The following is a 23298-nucleotide window of genomic DNA, read 5'->3' as shown; positions in this document are numbered from 1 at the left end:
TGTATTTTCTGCGCCACTTTTCTAGTGAAACAACAAGAATAAAAACTATGGTTTGTTGCATCTTTTTCATAACTCTTTATTTTTTGAAGAATTATTTTTAAAGCGAAAATTCAAAAAAAAAATCAAATCACTGCTTCTATAGATGAGATGTAAAAATAGAATCAAATGTAAAAATAAAACGTGTTTGTTTTAGTTCATGGTTACTCAGATTCGTTGGCAACCATTTTGAATTTTCAAAACAACTTTAGTGTGTGGGAGTCGTGGGAGTTCTCGCGTGTCGTGTGTTGTTTTATGCATATGCTGCGAAGTAATTTGAAAAGGCTACATATTGCAGCCTGACTTCAGTGTTCACACATTTTTATTGTCCTACAACAGCCATGGCGGCAGTGCTGGAAGAGCTAGGCTCAAAGTTGACTGATATTGCCGGGATTAAAGTTAGCTTTCCCGTCAAGGAGGACAAAGATTTCATTTTGAAAATATATGCTCGTCTGTGTTTAATGTACGATGAAACATGGGACTGTGGTAATGCATCAATCTCATTGTCATGCAAGAAAATTTTAAGGTGGGTTTGATAATTGGTGTGTGCGGCGAGAGAGATTAGGATGCCTGTTGTATGAGCAGTTCAGTCATCTTGGGCTGGGTTTTTAATTTGCACCTTGTTTATGAGCTACTATACTGTCATGCATTTTAAGTTAAATGCTTAAATCCTTTAAAATAGCCGAAGAACTGAGCGAACAGATCATTTTGCTTTTGGGACGTGAGGTATGGTTTGGCCTGGGAACATTTACCCTACTTAATGATAAATTTTATCATGCTGGTCAGGTTTTTATTGGGCAATATTTTTTATGCTTTAATAGCCTTTTCTTCAAGCATTTCATTTGGGGTCAGTAGACAGGGCAATGAAAATTGTAATGGATATGTTCTTTTTAAGTCTGGCCAGACTAGTGTCAATAATTAAAACTAAGTGATCACATTGGGGAAACTAAAAGCTGTGGATTATGAAAACATTTGTCAGTGACATGTCTCCTCTCATGCTGTGGGACAGGCTACTGAACCGAGTGGGCATCGCGCACCTGACCCCGACGGCGGCGGACGTGGTGGACCCGCGCCGGCTGCCGCGCGTCTGGTCCGCGTTCATCTCGCACCTGGAGCAGAAGTACGGCAGCCAGGGGCTCTACCCGCGCCTGCGCAAGGTGCTCAAACAGCAGCAGATCCTGGCGGCGCGACGCGAGGCCGAGCGTGAGCGGCAGCAGCGACTGGCCGGCCTGGCGTCCTCGCCCTGCAAGTCGCACCCCGGCGATATATCGACCTGCTCTACGCTGTCTCAGGACTCGCAGGAGGATGTCAGGTATAAACGATTTCATATTAATGCTATTTCTCAATAGCCCTCTTAGTCTCAGGTTTCTTCCCGGTTTGGCTGGTAGCGCATAAGCAATGGCGATAAATGATGATACGATAAATACGACAAATGAATACGATAAAGTTGCTTGTCACAATGCTCTCAAGCCACCTCAGCTGCACACACGCCAGCAATATCAAATATATGATCTTGACGATGTGTTTACGTTTTTTTCAGGTTTGTGAAGCCGCGCCCTCCGGTATTCAAGCCTCGCGAGGTCAGCGCTTTGTCCGCACCGTCAGCATCCCCGGGTAGGGGCGCCGTCAGGAGTCGGATTCCGGTGCCCACCAAACAGAACGTCATCCCCACCGGTAAACAGCTGGCGCGCACTCCCAGTTTGCCGCCCAGCAAGGGCCCGCCGGCCGCCAGTCAGCCGCAGCGCGTGCAAATGTTCGGCTCTCCGCGCCTGGTGGCGCCCAAGGCGGCGGCCGCGCTGACGGCGACTGCGGCGGCGGTCCCGGTCGCGGCAGACCGCTCGCCGCCCTCGCCTCGCGGCCGGTCCGACAGCGGCGCGTCGGAGAGCGCCAGCTCCACGGACGCCAGTCCCGGCCGGCGCCGCTCGCTGATCCCGGCGCCCAAGACTCCCGAGCAGGCGCTCGGCGAGTACATCGAGAGCGTACTCAACACCGACTTCCCTCACTCAGCAGCTGAGAAGGTGTCGGAGCCGGCAGCCGAGACAACGCTCAACGTGACATACAGCGCCGAGCGGCCGGTGGCGCCGGCCGGACGGGAGGCGGGCCCGGCGCCGTCGCCGGCAGCCGACGCGCGTGACGCGATCCTGCAGGCCGCCGAGGACAAGGAGAACGTGCAGCCGGCGCCAGTTGAGGAGCTGGCTGCCAAGGCGGCGGACGCGCCAAAGGATGTGTCGCCCCGTGACGTCCGTAGAGACACGTACGAGGTGGCGCCGGCAGCGGAGACGGCCGAGAAGGGCGACGGAGACGCCCCGTCCAGTGCTCCTCCACAGCAGGACGCGGCTGAAGTCCCCCAAAAAGTCCGTGCTAAAAAGGGACCGAGTAAGAAGACCACTGCGCCGGCGGCAGTCGAGGCAGCGCCGGCGCCTGAGCCAGGTCCGATCACACAGCCGGTCCAAAATGAAGAGCCAGCAGCTCCAGCCCCGGCTCAGTCAGAGCAGGAGCCAACGGTCGTCGAGGAGCAACCTGGCAAGAGACGACGCGACAGGTCAAAGAAAGATGTCCCCGATTCTGAGCGAGTCGAAACCGCAGACCAAGAGCAGACGGCGCCGAAGGTATCCAAGAAGCGCAGTGCTCGCGCCAAGAAGGTCGAGGCCGCGCCACAGGATCCGTCGGTCACCGAGGTCGCTCCAGCGGTAGAGTCCGCTGTCGCTGTCGAGGATCCCGTGGAGTCGGTTTCAGAGCCCGCGCCTACTGAGCCCAAGACTGAGGCACCTAAGAAGCGAGGCGGTCGCCCTAAGAAGGAGAGAAAGGCTCCAAGTGAGGTACCGCTGACAAATGTAACCGAGGATACTGTTGCGTCCGAGGAGGGCGGTAGCCCGCAGCTTAAAGACTCAACTGCGTGCGATGCAGAAGTGACGAACCCTGCAGAGTCGAAGCCCGTCGAGCCCAAGACCGAGGCACCTAAGAAGCGAGGCGGTCGTCCTAAGAAGGAAAAGCAGGCCGCGAGTGAGGCACCGTCTGAGCCTGAGGTGACTGCTGTGTCCGAGGATGGCCCTGCTCCGCAGCCCGCGGAGCCTGGTGTGTGTGACGCGAAACTGGAAAGCGTGGTAGAGTCGATACCCGTCGAGCCCAATACCGAGGCACCTAAGAAGCGAGGCGGTCGCTCTAAAAAGGATAAGCAGGCGGCGAATGAGGCACCGTTTGAGGAGTCTGTTTCGTCCAAGGAGGGCCCTGCTCCGCAGCTTTTGGAGCCTGCTGTGTGTGACGCGAACCTCGAGAGCGTGGTAGAGTCGACACCCGTCGAGCCCAATACCGAGGCACCGAAAAAGCGGGGCGGTCGGCCTAAGAAGGGGAGTCAGCCCGAGAGTGAGGTACGGTCTGAGCTGCCGACTGCGTCCGAGGATGCTTCTGGTCCGCAGTCTGCAGAGTCTGCTGTGCGTGACTCAGAACCGACGAACGCGGCAGAATCGACGTCCACCGAGTCCAAGACCGGCGCATCTAAGAAGCGAGACGGTCGGTCCAAGAAGGGTAAGCAGGCCGCGAGTGAGAAACAGTCCACGAATGTAACGGAGGTCCCTATTGTGTCTGAGGAGGGCGCCTCTTCACATCCTACGGAGCCTCCTTGCCCTCCTGTGTGTGTCGCGGAAGAATCAACATTCGCCGAGCCAAAGAAGCGGGGCGGACGCTCTAAGAAGCAGAGGCAGGCCTCGAGTGAGGTACCACCGATGCATGTGCCGGAGGAGCCTGCCACTTCACACCCGGCGGAGTCTCCTATGTGTGACTCAGCTCTGACGAACGTGGTGGAGTCGAAACCTGCTGAGCCCAAGACTGAGGCACCGAAAAAGCGGGTTGGTCGGTCGAAGAAGGGGAAGCAGGCTACGAGTGAGGAGGTGTCGACGAATGTAACTGAGGTCACCGTAGCGTCTGACGAGGGCTCTGGTGCCCAGCCTATGGAGACCGCAGTGTGCGACGCGAAACTGACAGCCGCGCCAGAGTCGACACCCACCGAGCCGCAGTCTGAGCAGGCGGCACCTGCCGCGGAGGAGCTGCCCAAGAGACGACGTACCAGAGCCACAAACTCATCATCCGAAAACCAGACGACCTCACAGGAGTCCGTTCTGGCAGACCCGGCCAGCGCAGAACAGGAGGCTCCGAAGAGGCGCCGTGGCCGGGCGAAGCAGGCCAAATCGGAGCCGGGGGAGACGGCCGAGCCGGAGCCGGAACCGCAGCCGGCAGCGGGCCGGAGCAGGGGGCGGCGGACGCGGCACACGGAGCCGGAGGAGAGCGGCGTAGAGAGCGAAAACGTCCCCGCCGCAGCTGAGGAGACCCAGCGGCCCACCCGCCGCCGAGAGAGTCGCACCTCCGCCGCTGCTACCGCCGCCGCCGCTGACGCCTCTGCCCCCGCCGCCGCCGCCGCCGCCGCCCCCGCCGCCGCCCCGGCCGGACGGAGAAGTACCCGCGGCGCGCAGAAGGCGGCCGAGCCGGAGCGGGAGAGCTCGGCAGAGGTGGCGCCGCGCCGCCGCCGCCGCCTGTGTCTGATAGTGGAGAGTGACTCCGACGGCAGCACGCCGCCGGCGAGCGCCGAACCCTCGCCGGCGTGGCCCCAGCCACAGCGCGCCCGCCGCACGCGCAAGGCTGCGGAGCACTCAGACCGGCCGCGCCGCGCGCTCCGGGCGCTGGAGAACTGCGACTGACGGTGAGGAACGGCGCAGCCTTATTAAGCGATAGTAATGCTAGTTATGTTTGATTCGAGTGAGAATCACGTACGAACTTTAAGCTAAAATAAATATCAAGTTTTCGTTGTTTTAGCCAGTTATTTACCACGTGCAGCTGTTGGCAACTTGATTTTTTCGCGAAAACACTTAGAAATGACAAAGTTTTTTATGATTAAACATCAAGTAATGTTTCATTTGTTTACTGATTACTGAATCATTGCGTCTTGCATAAATTGCCGCTGCAAGTCGCTACCATATCTCTATAAATACGCCTCCTTTCGCAAAATTCGTACCAGTTGTATCAGGCACGCTTCGCCCCCGTAGCTATGTCGCTAATAACTAAACCAACCGTATTAATGCCGACTGTTTCTCTTGCAGACACCGCTGTTGAATGGAGCTGTCGCCTCTCGACCCCGGGAGAATCCTCGCGTCACGGCGCGCCTGACTCGGACGACCCGTGCCGCCGACACTGTTCAGCTCGGACGAACCGTTGTGAAGTGGCGGCCCGTGCCGTCCCAGTCCCGGCCGCTGTGCGGACACCTTGTTTTTCTAGGTAACTAGGTTTTGTTTCCAGTCTGCTTGAAGCTAACAGCGGCCCCGGGATGCGGTCGTAGAGCGCTGCAGTAGAGTAGCTCGACGCTGGGTGGCCGACGGATGTAATTTATCGGCGATGAACATGTATGTACAAAGGACTGAGGTGCTAGTAGGTCAGAAGCGCGGTGTATGTGTCACTGGTTGTCCTGCCCCAATCTGTGCTTCTGTCACGGACTTGGGGTTGGATGTGCTGTACATTCTTCCTCGTCTTCATAGAATGCCGTTTCACATGATTTTATCTGATCTGCTGATTGTTTGCGATGCAAGCCCGCATAATGAATAACTCATTATTTCAATTTCTTGGTAGGCTCTCGCAGTGTAAGCCTTCCTCTTGACCTTTCAAAGAGGGCTCCTGCCTACGTGCTGAGTGTGTGATCATTGATCAACCCACAACTCATGCGGCCTGGAACACTCTTTTCTTTCTGCGTTGCCAAATATACAAGTCCTGTTCGAATAATTGGTTTTGAGTGATATCGATCGAGTCTTGCCATTTTCCAAGAAGGAAAATGACATGCAGCTGTGTTCATTCGTTGCTATATGTATTGATCCCGTTGTCTCCAACCATGCAGGCAAGCACGGTTGAAAGGCAATTTTTCCCTGGAGGAAGCGACGCTATGTACAGTCTGTCTTAAAAGTACCGCGCAAAGTGACGGTGGATCCATCAAGCCTGACCGAGGAAGGGCCTGCTTTAATTTGAAAGTCACCGACCAATTGACCTAGGGAATGGACGAGGATGTCAATTGCTTCGGTGACCCAAATTTAGCAGGCCCTTCCTCAGTCAGGCTCGATGGATCCACCGTCACTTTGCGCGGTACTTTTAAGACAGACTGTACTGTCGCCATTTTCTTAACCCGGCGGCCGCTGGGCCTCCGCGCCACCCGCCGGCCGCTGGGGGGCATATAGTTGCCCCCCCTTTACTTCTGCGACGATATCGTCGCAACGCGAAAAGGTAGAGAAGCGATACTTTGCACACATCTTCGTGAATACATAGCCGAGGTTGTGTCCAAATTTGGTGTCGATCCCATTTGAAATGACGCCACAGTGACGTCATAAGTGAAATTATAGATTTGCGACTCTCATAATCCTCACGATACATCAGATATATGGGACCGAATATAAAGGGTCGATAATTGGTCAGAAACTAGATGGAAGTGTAGTTAGATGTTTTAGGATGACAGCAGGTGCCAGGTGCTGTCTAGTTCATTTACAGTTGAGTTTCATGCTCAGCGTCATCAGAAACGGTCCATATCGGAAAACGACAAAACTTTATGACGTCACTGTGACGTCATCTTAGGTGCTACAACCACCAAACTTTCCTCAAACATTGCCTAGGTATTCATTTGAAGCTATGCCAAGTTTCAAGTTCGTAGCTCATCAGGTTTCGGAGATATTTCACAAAACGTAAAGGGCGGGCAACTTTATGCCCCCCCCAGCGGCTCGTGGGTTAACCCGCGCCCCGCTGGGCTATTCAGCCATACGCGCCCTGCTGGGGGGGGGCAGATTCTGCCCCCTGTCTATCTTCCGAACCGATGGTCGTAGAAAGACGGGGAAAACGGCAATAGAAAGCTCTCAACAAGGCGGATCTTAAGAGCCCAAATTTTTTTGCTTAAGTAGGTCAGAGGTCAGGTCAAGGTCAGGTCAAGGGTACAAAATACAAGTTTCTACAGTATCGGCCTTGCACCGTAGTTGCCGAATAATGGACTGAGACTGATTGCCCAAAACGTGTTCTTAGACTACCAAGACAATATTCATTGCACACAGTGTCATTCAAAGGTCAAGGTCAAGGTCAGGTCAGGTCAGGTCAGGTCACCAAAAACAAAATATAGAAAAGGGCATGTGCGACACATGTTTTATGGGTCATTTTACTCATGGAATTCAATAGGCACACTCAATAAGTGATATGGACCACCTCTGGATGAATTTCAGGTCGAGGTCAGGTCAAGGTCAGGTCAAGTGAGGTCAAATTTTGAAGTTGGTTGTTAAGGCCTAAAAAGGTGTCTATTCGATGCAGTTTTTCACGGCGAATCGAATGGTGCTATTTTTGTTTCCGTACGAGGTCTAGAACGTCCAAAAAATCATTTTTTTAAAATTTTTGTGTGTCTTGACGTCATAAAATTTTGAATAACTCCCACATTTTTGAACCGATTCTTCTAAAAATTGGTATGTAGGTGCACATAGACCACTTCTTTGACATATATTCCGGTTTTTTCGATAAACTTAAAATTTTGGATTTTATAAATATTTTCCCAAAAAAGTCAGTTTTTTGGAAAATTTTTGGCCAAAATCCAAAATTTTCAAAAAAACTGAGATAGCCATTTGATAGACAAAGTAGAATCACGTATAACCTTTTTTGTTACGTCTTGATTCCTTTAAAAAATGAAGATGTTAGCGGCGTTTGAAATTTTGCCGTTTTTGAGGCGAAAATGGCGAACATGACGTCACTAAAACGTCAATTTCTCAAAAATTTCCGACGGATTTCGCTCAAATTTTCAGGGAACGTGTCAAATTGATGTATGATAAGGTACTGAAAGTTTGACGTCGCCGGCATGACGCGTTTAGAAGTTATTGGCGAAAAACGAGAGGGGGGGCAGATTCTGCCCCCCCCCAGCGGGGCGCGGGTTAACCCTCGCCGGTCGCCCGTATAGTGGGGGGGGGGGGGGGGGCGAACGGACCCCCTCGGTTTTTCGCGAATAACTCGCGTAAAAAGTAGCCGATCGCGACGAGACTTTCAGTATGCTCCCGTTAATCAATTTTACACCTACTCTGAAAATGTCATGACCCTGACCCAAATGACCTTTGACCAGTGGCCTACTTTTCGGGACCATGTTTGGCCTGAATCGCGATTCGGCGTATGTCGGCTCGTATTAGCTGCGTGTTTGCAGTCTTTACGTGGTTTCAAGCGTTCAAACATGTGATTTGATGTTGGTCCCATGCATTAGAATTGGTATCGAGGTCACCTGAAGGTCAGGTCAGGTCATTGGCCTTTGATGACCTCGGTTCACTTTTCCAAGTTTTACATGTTTCTAGGCTATTTTTTTTTTTAGCTGGATTCGAATTTAGCAACCATTTGAACATTTACGAAGTAGTTTTGGTGCCTTCGCAACATGTTACGAAGCTGTCGGAGGTGGTTGACAACTACTACAAATAGCCGGCAGGACCCCTACTGGTTGACCTAACGTGACCTGGCTTAAATGCATGAAGACATCATCTGTGATCAAAACTAACATGATATTCGTGATCAGCACTCCGAAAAGCTCCATAGCAGCTACACTTAACGACGTTCTAACAGGTCCCGATTTTCCCGACTTTTGGGTCAATGACCTGACCTGGGAGGTGGACCAATTACCTAGGACCTTAAAATTGGGTATTATCGGCCTCCTCTCGTCAGGGGCGACACGCTCGTTTTTTCGTGACGCTCTAGCTCGATCAGGGGCGAAACGGTAAGGAACCCCCCCCCCTCCTTATGCGTTCGCGGCTGGCAAAACACCAATACGAGCGAGGGCTTATGATGGAAAAAAACACTTCTGAATGGTATATCGACCTATCTTTGATATTAAGAAAGAAAGACATCTTTGAATATCTTTATCGCTGAATCACAAGAGGAGCGGCACGAGTGTGAAGTTTCGCTTTGGCCAGTCGGCTTGCGACGGACAAACACGCAAATTTCGTGCACACGCCAAGTCTGCGTTACTCTACGTTTGCGTACATAACTACTGGTAACTACGATTCAACGCGTGTTGCAATGATTCTTGGATGATGCATGAGTGTGATAATATAATCTAGGTACTAAAGATAACGCATCTACTGTTACGTCGGATCGTATCACTATAAGGTCCCAGAATAACTCGTGAGTCGTGAGGCGTTTTCGAGTAAGTTGTGCAATCAGGCATCGATGTCGAGCTGATTCCGTTGCCATGTAACGTAAATCATTTACACAAAAACGTCCCATCCATTCCACTTCCGAAACACTCCAAACCGCCAAACACAAATTTCATCGGAAATGTATTTGTCATTAAGTGCGAAATCGGTTTGGCTCAGCAGACCAAACCAGCATGCACTTGTTGAAATTTCCGCGCTAACAGCTGGCCTCTCACGGGCCGCACAGATCCACTGAAACTTAACTGTCTACTACTGCTAACAACGCGGTCAGGTCTGGTCAATGATGAGTGGTTGTGTAAAACGCACAAAACCGATGAAAATGCTACGATGTCGCTCGATCCTCTGCGCTCTGCGCTAGCTCGCGGCGTTTGTGGCCGCCGCTGGGCTGTGTCCGTCCCATTCCGACCGCACAAGACCGGGGTCCGTACCGGCGGGGGGCCGAGGTCAGGTCACGTCTGTCTGCCCGCTGAATGCACGGCGCGGCCGCTAGTTTTTGCGCGTCTCGACGACCAGCGGCCGGCCGTGGAAAGCCATACCATCCATCTCCATGACGGCTTCGTCAGCCATCATCCGGCTGGACAGCGTGACGTACGCGTACGTGCTGGGTAGAAAGAGGGGACAGCGTCACATAGGTGAACATACTCAGGAGAACGAAAAGTAGTGCCACATACATAGGTGTATGTGCTGAGGAGAAAGAGGCACGGCGTCACGTCACATACGAGTGCGTGCTGAGGAGACGGGGAACAGCGTCACGTCACGTATGCGTACGTATCGAGGAGGCAGGGGCGGCACAAAACCGACGCAAAAACAACAGCAGGAAAACAAAAAACAAAAAACAAAACGGGAGAGGGCGTCAGGGTAAAGGGTGGGTGAGCATCAGCATCAATGGTGATTATATCGGGAAACATGGTGATCAACTTGGGGAGGACAGGACATGGCGGTATGACTGGGGGACAAATAGGAAGAGAACAGCGAAATAAATGTTAAGTTCACAAATGAACGGAACAAATCACAAAAGCTGCCAGTATGTTAAGCACCCAGCATGCGCTCCCAACCCTTTCGCCCCGAGACCCCCACTCACAAGTCGTCTGGGTGCGGGCTCGAGTTGTTGACCATGATGCGCACATTCAGCGGCTCGAACCGGTCAAACAGCTGCATCAGGTCGTGCTCGTTGGTTCCTGCCGGGAAGTTGGCCGCCACCACGTCCATGGGCGCGTGCAGGCGGCTCTTGATGCGCTCTGAGATGGCCACTGCGGAGCGGAGCGCCATCGGCGGAGGGCCCACTGTCGGGAGAGAGAGAGGTGGGGGTTAGACGGGCGAGACGCGCGGCGGTTAGACGTGGGGAGTGGGCGTGGTCAGACGGATATTATTACGGTCTTACTGTGGCCAGACTGGGAGGACTTGGTCAGACGGGATATTGTGGTCTGACGGAAAATACAATTGACAATTGATACGCGCAAAGTCTTGAAAAGGAATGACTTCGGTGCACGCACTGGCAGAACACAATCAACGACAACATTGAGAAACACTTTATATCAGCTGCTAGCCACATGTACAGCGGAATATAAATCATGTACTGATGTACTCGTACAATCACACTCATAGCAATTGTATACATTGTGAGCTGCATTATCCTGAAAAGCAGAAAGACATAATTGTAATTTTACAGCCGCGGTAGCACACGGGCTATGGACGTAATAATATCAACATTCTTTCACGGAAGGCACGCTTCAGTACCAGTCATAGGCCGCTGCAGCAAAGGCCGTTAACTCGACCGATGTCACCCTGTATAGCGTACAACACTCGCCCCCGTTTCCCTTCCGCACCTCTGAGGCCGAACAGCCCTGCCCAGCCCGGCAGTTCCACCCGTCCCTCTAAGGAGCCTACACAGCCCGGCCCGGCGGTCCCACTCGCCCTGAGCCCACACAGCCCGGCAGTCCTACCCATCCCCCTGAGCCCACACAGCCCGGCCTGGCCCCCCAGCAGTCCCACCCATCCCTCTAAGGCAGCGGTCGGCAGGTCCTCCGGGGTCGTGCCCCCTTTTTTGGCGCCAGGCAGGGCCATTACCCCCACCTACCAGACCCCATTGGTGATGCAACCAAGGTTACTGAAATTTTATATTTTTCCGGGACTCTTTGGGTACCATATCTGCGAGAAACCGCAGGGGGCCCCGCCCCTCCCCCTGCGTTTTCTTGCAAATACCTCAAAAAACGTTGCCACGGAGCGCCACCATTTTGACACATTTTATCATACATCTTTTCTGCGCATGTTGTGAAAATTTCAGACCAAAGTAACTCAAGGTCAGGTCACCAGATCACGTCAAGTGACCTCACCTCAGTAGAGACTGTAACGCCTGCCGTAGCTACACAGAGTCACACCTCTTTCAAACTTTCAGGAATTGATAAGGCAATAGCATGTACAAAATTTGTATCTCGGAGATTTGATGTCGGTGACCAATGGTCAGGTGATCAGTGGGAGAGGGCGCAAAGCCAATGGTAGAGCAATGAAACCCTTTTGGACCCTTTTGGACGAGTGTCATTCCTAACACTGTGAAACACTAAATTACAAGTAAACATGGCCACTGAACCGGAAAAGTGCACCCGTAACACCGCTGTATGTCCCTGAGGTCAGAGCGATGAAAATGCCTTAGATGTGTTCAGCTCGACGATACGGATCGACTGATGTGCAACAAAACCTTCGATGCTTCTCGACGGGAGGATCACGATGCTGATAAAAGTGAGCTCTTGCAAGTTTTGAGTGAAAAGTTACTGAAGAAAAGCTATCAGTTAACAGTAAACACCGTACATTTTGGCAGTTTTTGTCTCCTGCAGGCTAAACCGTTAATCTGGGTTAATCTGTCCTGAAAATGGCATGAACCAGAATAACCGTTGATTTGTGATATCTTTATTGAGATCATGGCAGGCCACAAAATCTCACTTCTAGAAGCTACAGCAGGACCCGATTTACTCGATAATTGTCATTGACTTCTGGAAGGTCACCCAATGACCAAGGACCTTTAAATTGGGTAGCAGCGGCTGCCTATCTTCACGGGCAACACGCTCAATTTTTCTGCAAAGCTCCAGCTCAGAGGCCGAGATGCTCGGGTCAGGGTGCAATGGACGACTCCTCTCCCTTGTGTTAGTGACTGTGAAAACGCCAATGGGCGAGCGCCGGTTAATACATGACAGTTACTTTTGCACGACTGTACGGAATGGTGAGCAGCTAATGAAAATCGGCATGCGCCAGCTGATCAGTTCATGCTTTGTGCGTTTGCCCTCGACGAATTTTTGAATCCTAGGGCACAACAGTTGCGATGCCTGTCCCAGTGTCCCATCAAGGGAGCCATTATTTCTAAAAAGATGAGGCTTTCTCAGAGGCCCTCATTACCCCCAGCCGAAGGGCGTCATTACCCCCAAAGGGGGCATGCCCCACCATTTGCCGACCCCTGCTCTAAGGAGCCCACACAGCCCGGCCCGGCAGTCCTACTCGCCCTGAGCCCACACAGCTCGGCCCGGCCCGGCAGTCCTACCATCCCCCTGAGCCCACACAGCCCGGCAGTCCTACCCATCCCCCTGAGCCCACACAGCCCGGCCCGGCGGTCCCACTCGCCCTGGGCCCACACAGCGGCCCACTCACTGTCGCCTCCACGCTGCGGCTGCATGGAAATGCGCGGCGACGGGCCCACGGGACAGGCCAGCGGAGGCGGGGCGGACGGCGTGCGCATCGGCCCGGCCGGCTCCGGCTCGCCGTACCGGGCCCGCTTCACGAACGGCTCCGAGTAGTCCACCTCCGCATCGGCCCTGCCGCAGAGGTCACCAGTCACCGCGGGTCAGCAAAGGTCACCAATCATCGCTGGGTCGGGGCACCGGTCACCGCTGGTCAGCAAAGGTCACCAGTCACCGTGGGGTCAGGTCACCGGTCACCGCCGGGTCAGTGAAGGTTACCAGCGGGTCAGTCATGTAAAAGGCAATGTGGGCGACATTTTATCGATAAGTGCAAAATAAACACAAAATATATTAACAACGATAGCCCTAGCGCTTATTCGCCCATGAAATACTAAATTTAACACCGGGCCTGCGATCCACTAGCGGACAGAGCACGAGTCAGTTGCCAACGTCTGTTCCACTGCCACCCACTCACCGTTGGTTATAGCTGCGTCGCGACCCGAGGCCAGCCAGCGGGGGCGGACCAGGCTGCGCCGACCTAGTCGGCGCCGGTCGCGGCGGACCGCCGTACGGCCCTGCCCTCGGCCTCGGCGGCTCAAACTCGGACTCAAAGTGGTCCACCGGCGGTTCACGGTCGTAGCGAGCCGGATCGCGGTCGTACCGAGCCGGGTCACGGTCGTACCGAGCCGGTGAACGATCGTAGCCGGCCGGCTCTCGGTCGAAGCGGATGTCTGGGCGCGGCGGTCGGCCGGCCGTTCCGTTGTACTGTGCCGGCGGGGCCGCTCCGTTGGCGCCCACTGGCGGCCGGTACGCTGCCGGGCGCGGTGGCATGGCCGGCTGTTCCGGCGGCGGCAGCACTAGCGGAGGCATCTGCGCGGCGTCGGGCGGCGCGCGCTCCCCGGACCGGTGCACGGAGCCGCCCAGACGCTGGCGCACGCTACCCTGAGGCCGGCCAGCGGACTGGGGCCGGCCGGCGGGCGCCGCCGCCTGCTGCTGCGGCCGGGGCTGGCGCGACTGCCGCTGCTGCTGCGGCTGCGACTGCTGACGTTGGTTCTGCGGCTGGTGCTGTTGGTTCTGAGGCTGCCGCTGCTGACTCTGAGACCGCTCCTGTTGCTGCCGCCGCTGTTGCTGCTTCCGCGGCTCCTGGGCATTCTGGTTCGACTGGGTCTGATGTTTGTTTGCGGCTGAAACGTGCATGAAAATAACCGCTGCTAGATAAAAAACGCGATCCTTAAATTATGTTGACACATCTATTTCTGAGCCAATTACAGCCTATGATAGACACCAAAGACATGTCACGTTTGCGAAAAACGATTTATTAATGCTGTTTAAATCCTATTCAATATTGGTTCAAATATGAAGTACATTAGTCGATACAAATGTAAGAGATTGACTAGCATCGCATCAGTAGTCTGAACTGACACCAAGGCACAAATTTCAGCCAACGTAACTATATCTCTTGCCTGCAGTTTACGCAAAGGACCCAGTCCTGACAGACTTATCCCGCCGAGCTACTCGCCGTCCCTCGCTCCCTCTCTCACAACTGCTGTGACGCGAGTCCTTGACGACGATCTGGCGGCCGGCCACCTTGCCCCTGTTGAGCTGCTCGATGGCCCGCGTCACATCCTCGGCCGAGGGCACCACTACGAAGGCGAAACTGTGAACAGGCGACGGCAGGCCAGAAATGGAGAAACGTCAGTGGCGATTTAGTTCGCAGGAAGGTGGCATAAGCACACATCAACGCCTCTTTTCAAGCCTTTGTGAAACCAAAACGTTTGACTTTTAGAAAAGTGAGATAACTACATTACGATCAGCAAAACACAGATGAACCATATCCCCGTTTCCACGGAAGCAAGGTAACATATCATGGTAGCATGCTTCTTCCAGCGGGGAAGGGTTATAAGCCGGGAAGGAAGGTGAAAAGTGTGGCCCGGAACGGTCCATCCACCGACTCCGAGGACTTACCCGCGCTCCTCCTTCTTGTACAGGCGCACTGACAGCGCCTTGATGTTGAACTTGGCGAACAGCCCGTACAGATCGTCCTCTTCCAGCGAGAGCGGCCAGTTGCCCACATACACCTCGTACTTGCCCGAGGCGCCGGCGGCGGGCGGCCGCGCCGGCGAGCGCTCCGGCACCGCCGGCTGGTCGCCGCGCACCATCGGCGACACGCCGCTGCCGGCCGCCGGCCGCGTGGTCCCGCCCGTCTGCAGGCGCTCGCTCTTAGGCCGCGCGTCCGCCACGTACTTAACGTAGTTGACATTGCACAGGTGCGGTGACGCGCGCATGCCCGTGATGGCGCGCACCGCCTCCTCGGGGTTGCAGAAGCGCACGAACGTCCAGCGGCGGTTGTCAATGCCGTCCTTGGCACCGCGCACCGACTGCACGTTGCCGTACTGCGAGAACGTGCTCATGATCTGCGACTCGTTCAGCGCAAACACGTTTTTGAAGCCCACGCAGTAGAAACCGTCCTCGCCAGCTTGAAGCTCGTCCTCCATCACTGCTGCCTAGCGCTGGGCCGACCGGAATAGAGAGAAAACAACGAAGAGCCGTCAAAAAGACGGCCTCGGTCGGCACCAGCAAAGCCAGCAACGGGCAACAGTGGGTGATCTCATGCGAGCAAGCAAACAGAAACCACTGCCAATGGCCAGTGGCCCAGTCAACAAGCTGGGTGAACAAAGCAACTAGTAAACAAGGCGAGCTCAGAGCAAGTTCAGAGTAAGGTCAATAAAATCTGGACGGTAAGGGGTCATCAGTAAGATGGGTTTAGACAAATGGGAGGGAAATGCAACAGCATCGCTGACTAATGATCATAGGTAACGGGACCACAATGCGCCCCTCAGAACGTGTCAGAGTGGGCTCAGTAATTTGTCGCAAAGCGCTGTGAAAAGAAAGAGATGAGACGATAAGCAAGAAACTCGCAAGCAAACGGAGCGTCTTTCTTGGAGCAGTTGCCAAAGAGAGACATCGTCATAATTCAAGCAACGCAATACTCGCCGAGGCAATGATAAACTATCTCTACCAATGGGTAGATATGAAAAACTAGAATGGCGTTACGTGAGAGACGAATGCGCTGTAAAACACAATTCACTGAACAAGAGAAAAACACATCAGCAGCCTCAAACAAAATAAAACAAACCTGACGAACACAGTAACAACAGGCCACTGAAAAGAGATGGGTATTGGGGTAAAGGGGGCAGCTTTAGAAATGCTGACGATTATAACGAACGAGCAGTTCAGGGATCACAAATAACCTTTATCAGTCAAGGTTTTCCATTGCAAGATCGCTATCGCAATTGAGATGCCAACAACATTGAGACAATCAAACAACACAACGTCATCGAGTAAGGGATATGACACGAGAAAACTCAGAGTGACAAGATAGGTGACATTGGCTATCTCGTGGGGATTGATTTTTTCGCTCAGTACCCGTTTATTATTGACTTGTCTACAAAGCAGCTGATCGCTAAGCCATCTGCAAACGAGGTGAACCATTAGCCAACAATGCACACGGCAACGTGAAGGTAGGCAATTGAACCAATTCGTTCGCAAGTGCCCACAAAAGAAGATGCAAGGTCCTGAAAAGACCGACAAAACACATTATCTGCAAGTTTATTTTGGTGCGCTTCGAACGAACTTCGCCACATTTCAAGTAGCCTGACAAATGATAATCGAAGACACATTGTAGTTACGGATCCAAATCCCACAGCGCAAGCGTAAGATCATATATCTCTGAAAATCCAGATGAGGACCCAGATTAATCAGATGAGGAGGTCAGAGCAACGCAGACCATTCAGTAAGCTTTTTTATTTGGAGGCGGCAATGTGAGGCACACGTGTCGCAATGGTCGAAAGAGAGGCTTTTTATCAGGCGGAAACCTTATCTCCGGACATCCAAGCCAGAATATTATTATAAAATCCCGGATATATTGGTAGATCATATCAAATATATGGGACAAAGTTGTACTGACCGCTCCCAATTTTACTGTTTTGCAGACGAAGACACCCTCAAGGATGAGTCGATGAATCATCGACGCTCCGCTGCCCGCCGGTCACCATGAACCGAGGAAAAGTGACAGCGGAAGATATCGATCTGGCAGAGTACCGCTCGGTCGCGGATGGTCTGCTACTGTAAGCCGTCGCTCATCTGGTTGACTTGCCGGTGGTCTTGCTTCTGCCGACGGCTTCCGAGGGCGGAGCCACCAATCGTTGACAGGTGGCTCGGCCTCAGCCCGCGCTGGTGGAATTGGCGGTGGAGTTTTGGATGTCGTCCTGTTCTAGGTGATCGGTGTCCGGCGTATATCCTGAGCGGGTTCGTGTCGCTGGTGGGAGCTCCGCAACTCGGGCCTCGCGTTGAGGGCGGCAGCCCTCGGGCTTCCCCGCAAGCTTTTCATGTTTTATTGTTTTTATTAAGACCAAGGCTGCCTGCAGTTGCTGCAGGCTTGGTCTTACTTTTGTCGCAATAATAAATACCGTATAATTACAGCGTGCGTTTTCTGGGCCAAATTCTGGGCTGCACGGTGCAGGGCGTATGTGTACTTCGTGAGAGGTTCCATCGAGCTTACGAGAAACCGAAGCTTGGGTTTTCGTGAGAAGGGCTTTTGATAACCTTCCCACCGTACACCGGATACCAGACTCTCGTGAGAAACGCATAGAAAATGGTTTGCAGTGAGAAGCAATTTCCGTCTCGTGCGAGTTCGCGTACTGGCTTTGCTCGAGAATGGTGATGCCAGTTTTGGGACTCGCTACGGAAACATTCTCAGCTGAGAATGCTATTCTCTGAGAAAACCGAGAGAGGGACTTAAAACGTGTGGTCTGATTTGAATAGGGAGAATGAGAATGCCTACCGGTTTCAAAGAAGGGCTAACTTTTTTCTCAGCGCAGCGTCGTCGTCTGGATGTGCGGAAGCGACGTATACAGTGGACGAACACTGCTCCCAAGCTACTCAGACGGCTCCTTGAAGGAGGACGCCAGGCACGCCATCCTCATCACCAAGCGACTTCTGGCGGAGACCGGTCAAGTTCTGGTCCCGGGACCACTCCCTCGCCTCAGCGGGGACATGATCAGCCTCAACTGGGAGCGGAGCACCTCCCTCCAGCTTTGATGATTATAGGCTCCTCTCAATCCGTCTGGAGGCTCATCTTTCCCACGCAGAGAGGCGCAAGTTTGCTGACGCACCACGGCTCGTCGCTAGCCACGAGATGGAGCAGGACATCAACAGCCGTCAGCTGCGGAACATCGGTCAGCCCTGCTTCAACCTGAAGGCCATCCACCAGCCCGCCAAAGCCAGGAAGAAGTCAGCGCAAGACGCCGGTGGTCTAGAGCCGGTAGTCCAACTGACCGAAAGGACCAAGGTGATGCTGAAATCGAATATGTTTGTAAGCGCGCCGGTCTAACGAACGGCACTCTGTGGACCGTGGCCGGGCTGTTGTGCCCTCCAGACGCACCTGGCTAGACACACTGCCAGTATGAATATTGAATAATCATATAGGTAGGTTCGCCGCGAAAAAAGGCGAAATTCGCCCCTAAAGGCTTCAATGTCTGAATGAAAAATGGCACTATGGTAAAGAGGTAGTTGAAAAATGGTAGAGAGCTGGCCTCTACAAGTTGTTGATTGAGATAGATTAGCGTATTGACTTTCGATTGATATACCTCATTAAGCATATGGTTTTACGGAAAATGGCTAAATTTGTCGAAAACTATCTCGTTTTTGTTATAAACCGTATATTGGAAATGGCGACGTGCGCCACTTCCGTCGCCGACGCCAGGTTGCCCGAGATTTGAGCGCTTGTACGCCTTGGCTTCTATGTTAATTTCAAGATGAATATTGAAGGCAGAAGACGGCGTTGTGCATATGAGGGGCACGCACTGATTTCAAGTGAGTCGGAAGTGCCAAAATTGAACAAGATTGGTTCCAAGTACGTTTCGAAGTCCGTCATTCAGGCCCTGGGAATGGGTGACCCTGGCAAGCTTGCTGGACGATACCTATGTCATAAGTGTATTTCCTATGGCAGGTCGCAGATGAAAATTGTTCAGGTGAGATTACTTGACTGATGTGTTGGCTCATGGCTGGGCTCTCCATTGATGTTTGCAGTGTGAATCGTCATGTCCTTCGACGAGATCACCATCGATCCCCGCGTGGCGTACGACTCCACGGACGACGCGGTCTACGGCCCCAACGACAAGATGCAGGTGGTGATGGTCCACTCCTTGTGCAGTCGTTGGAAGCAGCCCGTCTTCTTCGACTACAACAAGGACGTCACCAAGGACCTTCTCCACCGCATCATCGCCGCCGTGGAGTCTGCCGGCTACGTGGTCGTCGCCATGGTGTGCGACCTGGGACCGGCCAACCGGAAGCTGCTGTGGTCGCCGAAGGCCGCTGACGGACTGGGCATCGACCCGGAGGACGGGTTCTTTGCCCATCCGTGCGACCCCAGCCGGTAAGTCAACTTTTCTAACTTTCTTATTCATCAGTTTTTAACTTCGGACACTAATTTCTAGGGAGACCATAAATAAGCTTATATTTCGATGTTGTGTAGCAAGCTTATGTAGCCACAGCAACTCTTCATTCATGTTGCATTGAAACCAAATATGTCATGTATGTCATGCCGCTGGCAACGATTGTCTTGATGGCCTTGGTACCGGCATTCAGCCTTTCGAAAACCACTAAAATTGTAGCTTAATTTCCGTGTAAATGCTAGCTGACGGCAACTTCGTTCCGTTTCACTCTGCAGAAAAATCTTCACCTTCGCGGACGTGCCACACCTCCTAAAGCTTCTCCGCAATCACATTCTCCGGCAAGGCCTCCAGCTGCCAGGCGGCCCTGTCATCGACAAGAAGGTCTTTTGCAACCTTCTGGAGAAAGATAACTCTGAGTTTCGGCTATGCCACTTTCTGAAGTGGAAGCACATCACGGTGAGCAAGTTATCAATGTTAATTACCATAACCAGCAGCATTATGAATGATATGTGCCATCAACTTGGATGATTAATTCCGTGACGCTGAAAAGCAATGTCTTTTTACATTTGATGCAAAGCTGTGATAGTGTAGCACATTATAGTGTGTGTTAACTGTAGTCAAATATTTATCTCGTCATTGGAAACAAGTTAAAAATTTACGAAATTTGACCCTTCAGTGAGCCTGAATGTTGACCAACAAAAAGTCAACCAACGTCATTATTTATTACTCCTTTGGTTCCCCGTGTGTCGCAGGTGCGGGGTCAGGAATGCCAGCGCGTGTACCTGGCCGCCCAGCTCCTCAGTGAGCGCGTGGCCAAGGCGGTCTCGCACATCTTCGGAGACCGGTACCGGAAGGAGGCGGAGTTCATCGCCCTCGTCGACCAAGCCTTCGACACGTTCAACTCCCGCCACGTGTCGGACGGCAAACTACACCGGTCGGCGTTTGGGCTGGCCCATACCATCGAGGACCAGTACTCCTGCCTCCTCAATGAGGTTGATGATGAGATGAGGTTGAGATGAGATGAGGTCTCAACCTCCTCAATGAGGTTGAGATGAGGTTGAGCAGCTGGAGGTGCTGTTCACCACGATGCACGGAGGAGATGTCGACCGCGGCCCCGGCGTCGTTAGGCGACTTGCCGAGGCTGCTGCGCTGAAGTTCCCGCAGCTGCATCCATACGTACTGAGGAAGTACGCTATGACTAGGACGCAGCTGCGGGTACGTGAGATCCGGCGCCTCATCGGCGACAGAGAACGTCTCCGAAAGGAGCAGCCTACCTGCAGCCGGGAGGCCAAGCGTGCGCGCCTGTACGTGCATCCTGGTGATTAGACTTCAGCGTGGCCTCGCTTTGTGTGCTGCGCCGCTGCGCTGGCTGTGGCGGGAGCCGGCGGCGGCGTGCCGCAAGACTTTAGCGTGGTCTCGCTTTGTGTGCTGCGCCGCTGTGCTGGCTGTGGCGGGAGCCGGCGGCGGCGTGCCGCAAGACTTTAGCGTGGCCTCGCTTTGTGTGCTGCGCCGCTGCGCTGGCTGTGGCGGGAGCCGGCGGCGGCGTGCCGCAAGACTTTAGCGTGGCCTCGCTTTGTGTGCTGCGCCGCTGCGCTGGCTGTGTACAAAGCATCGATCTTCACGTCGGCGCCATACAGCGGGCTTCAGACATGCAGCTCTCTCAGCTGCGAGACACCGCAAAGGCAGATCATCAGTATGCAGCCCTGGTTGACATGGTCTTGGAAGGATTTCCAAGCAACAAGTCCGACATTCCTAGTCATCTACTGCCGTTTTGGAAAGTGAGACACGATCTCTGCGTGGATGATGGCATTGTTTTGAAAGGAGCGCAGCTCGTAATTCCACAGCAGGAGCGGTGCAACGTGTTGGCTCGTCTTCATGATGCACATCAAGGCATCGAACGAACGAAGAGAAGGGCGAGGCAAGTGGTCTGGTGGCCAGGAATATCAACGGATATCAAAAACACCGTCCAAGGATGCCAGCTATGTCAAGAACGACTACCAAGTCAGAAGCGTGAGCCGCTGATGACGGATCCCCCACCTACTCGAGTGTTTGAAGAAGTTGCTGCAGACATCTTCAGTCACGCTGGGCGATCTTTTTTGGTATATGTCGACAGACTTTCCGGGTGGCCTGTTGTGCATGTGTTCCCAGCGGGTGACACAACCTCAAGGCAGGTCATTCGAGCGTTGCGTCAGAACTTCGTGATGCTCGGTGTTCCTGTAACGCTGCGCTCAGATGGCGGCCCTCAATTCAGCAGCCGAGTCTTCGGAGACTTCGTGCGGAGGTGGGGAGTTAAGCATGTGATGTCATCTCCCCACTTCCCACAGTCCAACGGTTTGGCAGAGTCAGCCGTCAAATCCCTGAAACAGCTCGTTGCAAAAACCACCGTCGACGGTAACTTAGACGATGAGAGGTTTGACCGGGGTCTTTTGGAGTTGCGCAACAGCCCACGTGAGGGCGGCCAGTCTCCAGCCCAAGTGGTACTGGGTCATCCACTCCGAAGCTGTGTTCCAGCTCATCACCGAAGTTTTGCTCCAGAATGGCAGGCTTCAGCAGCGAAGTGTGATCAGGCGAATGCAGAGAGGCGCCGTAGGACAGAAGAAACCTACAACCGTTCTGCGTCTCCTCTTCTTCCGTTGAAGATCGCCGATGAAGTCCGCCTGCAGAACCCTCTCTCCAGGATGTGGGACCGCACAGGCGTGGTCGTGGGAATCGGTCGTCACAGAGATTACCACATCAAGCTGCCGAGTGGGCGAGTCTGCTGGAGAAACCGACGCTTCATCAGGCCTCTCCATCCATCTCTTCCCGGCGGTCCATCTAACTCGTCCTCCGTCTGTGTTGCGGACGAGGCAATGCCTCCACCACGTCGCAGTGCGCGTGCGCGCCACCCACCGAACAGGTATCGGCCTGCTCCGTGATCTGTGTTATGCCGTACGGTCAATGCCATGTTATGCTGGGGAGATGTTATGCCGTACGTTCAAGAGGACTCTGTGACCTGTTCGCTGTGATGCGTATAGTCCCGTATTCGTTTACGTGTTTCCGTTTATGTTGGATCGCTGTGCTTTGTCTGGGCAGAACGATTTGTTTTTGTTTGTCTCACTACTTGTTAGCTCTCCCAGTGCGCCAAGACCGCTGCATTATTCAGTTGCATCGGTCTTGTGGGGGGGGGGGGGAGATGTTATGCGCATAAGCATTGGCGGAGGGAGATTCCTTCGCGTTGGTGTATGTGTGCTGCCATACGCGTCTGTGCCAGCTGAGCTGGCACTCACTTGATCTGTGTTGGTCGCGAGAGGAATACACCTGTGTGCGCAAGACGGACGACTCTTCGGATCCCTGAACCGTGAGGACCACTGCACAGATCACAACAACTGTAAGCCGTCGCTCATCTGGTTGACTTGCCGGTGGTCTTGCTTCTGCCGACGGCTTCCGGGAGCGGAGCCACCAATCGTTGAAAGGTGGCTCGGCCTCAGCCCGCGCTGGTGGAATTGGCGGTGGAGTTTTGGATGTCGTCCTGTTCTAGGTGGTCGGTGTCCGGCGTACCTATATCCTGAGCGGGTTCGTGCCGCTGGTGGGAGCTCCGCAACTCGGGCCTCGCGTTCAGTGCGGCAGCCCTCGGGCTTCCTCGCAAGCTTTTCCTGTTGTATTGTTTTTATTAAGACCAAGGCTGCCTGCAGTTGCTGCAGGCTTGGTCTTACTTTTGTCACGATAGTAAATGCCGTAGAATTACAGCGTGCGTTTTCTGGGCCAAATTCTGGGCTGCAAGGTGCAGGGCGTATGTGTAGTTCGTGAGAGGTTCCACCGAGCTTACGAGAAACCGAAGCTTGGGTTTTCGTGAGACGTGAGAAGGGCTTTTGATAACCTTCCCACCGTACACCGGATACCAGACTCTCGTGAGAAACGCATAGAAAATTGTTTGCAGTGAGAAGCAATTTCCGTCTCGTGCGAGTTCGCGTACTGGCT

General features: G+C 53.6%; 2 protein-coding genes across 2 annotated transcripts in view; one reads left to right on the top strand and one right to left on the bottom strand.

Moving 5' to 3' along the window:
• Nucleotides 1-198: 198 nt before the first annotated feature.
• On the top strand, nt 199-5799 carry LOC122392225 (proteoglycan 4-like). Its single transcript, XM_043386855.1, has 4 exons — nt 199-562; nt 1046-1348; nt 1577-4729; nt 5127-5799. Exons 1-3 carry the CDS (start codon nt 378-380, stop codon nt 4725-4727), a joined length of 3639 nt encoding a protein of 1212 aa, XP_043242790.1. The 5' UTR covers nt 199-377; the 3' UTR covers nt 4728-4729; nt 5127-5799.
• Nucleotides 5800-9331: 3532 nt separating this feature from the next.
• The window catches only part of LOC122392227 (cleavage and polyadenylation specificity factor subunit 6-like), an 88276-nt gene continuing 74309 nt past the window's right edge, over nt 9332-23298 (bottom strand). Inside the window, exons 2-7 of the mRNA XM_043386859.1 lie at nt 14852-15396; nt 14428-14543; nt 13362-14070; nt 12858-13021; nt 10303-10504; nt 9332-9822 (exon numbers count right to left, since the gene is read on the bottom strand). Of these exons, the coding sequence (XP_043242794.1) occupies nt 9708-9822; nt 10303-10504; nt 12858-13021; nt 13362-14070; nt 14428-14543; nt 14852-15381 (1836 nt within the window). The 5' untranslated portion in view covers nt 15382-15396 and the 3' untranslated portion in view covers nt 9332-9707. The remainder of the gene's footprint in view (nt 9823-10302; nt 10505-12857; nt 13022-13361; nt 14071-14427; nt 14544-14851; nt 15397-23298) is intronic.

This window comes from Amphibalanus amphitrite, unplaced genomic scaffold, assembly GCF_019059575.1.
Source record: "Amphibalanus amphitrite isolate SeventyFive unplaced genomic scaffold, NRLGWU_Aamphi_draft 000475F_arrow, whole genome shotgun sequence".
Lineage (NCBI taxonomy): Eukaryota > Metazoa > Arthropoda > Thecostraca > Balanomorpha > Balanidae > Amphibalanus > Amphibalanus amphitrite.
This window is presented reverse-complemented; position numbering and strand designations above follow the sequence as displayed.

What these genes read in the sequence shown, in the direction of transcription:
- LOC122392225 (XM_043386855.1), top strand. Translation starts at nt 378, where the DNA reads ATGGCGGCAGTGCTGGAAGAGCTAGGCTCAAAGTTGACTGATATTGCC. An exon ending in TCATGCAAGAAAATTTTAAG is followed by an intron (nt 563 to 1,045) that starts GTGGGTTTGATA and finishes GCTGTGGGACAG; the next exon opens with GCTACTGAACCGAGTGGGCA. An exon ending in GACTCGCAGGAGGATGTCAG is followed by an intron (nt 1,349 to 1,576) that starts GTATAAACGATT and finishes CGTTTTTTTCAG; the next exon opens with GTTTGTGAAGCCGCGCCCTC.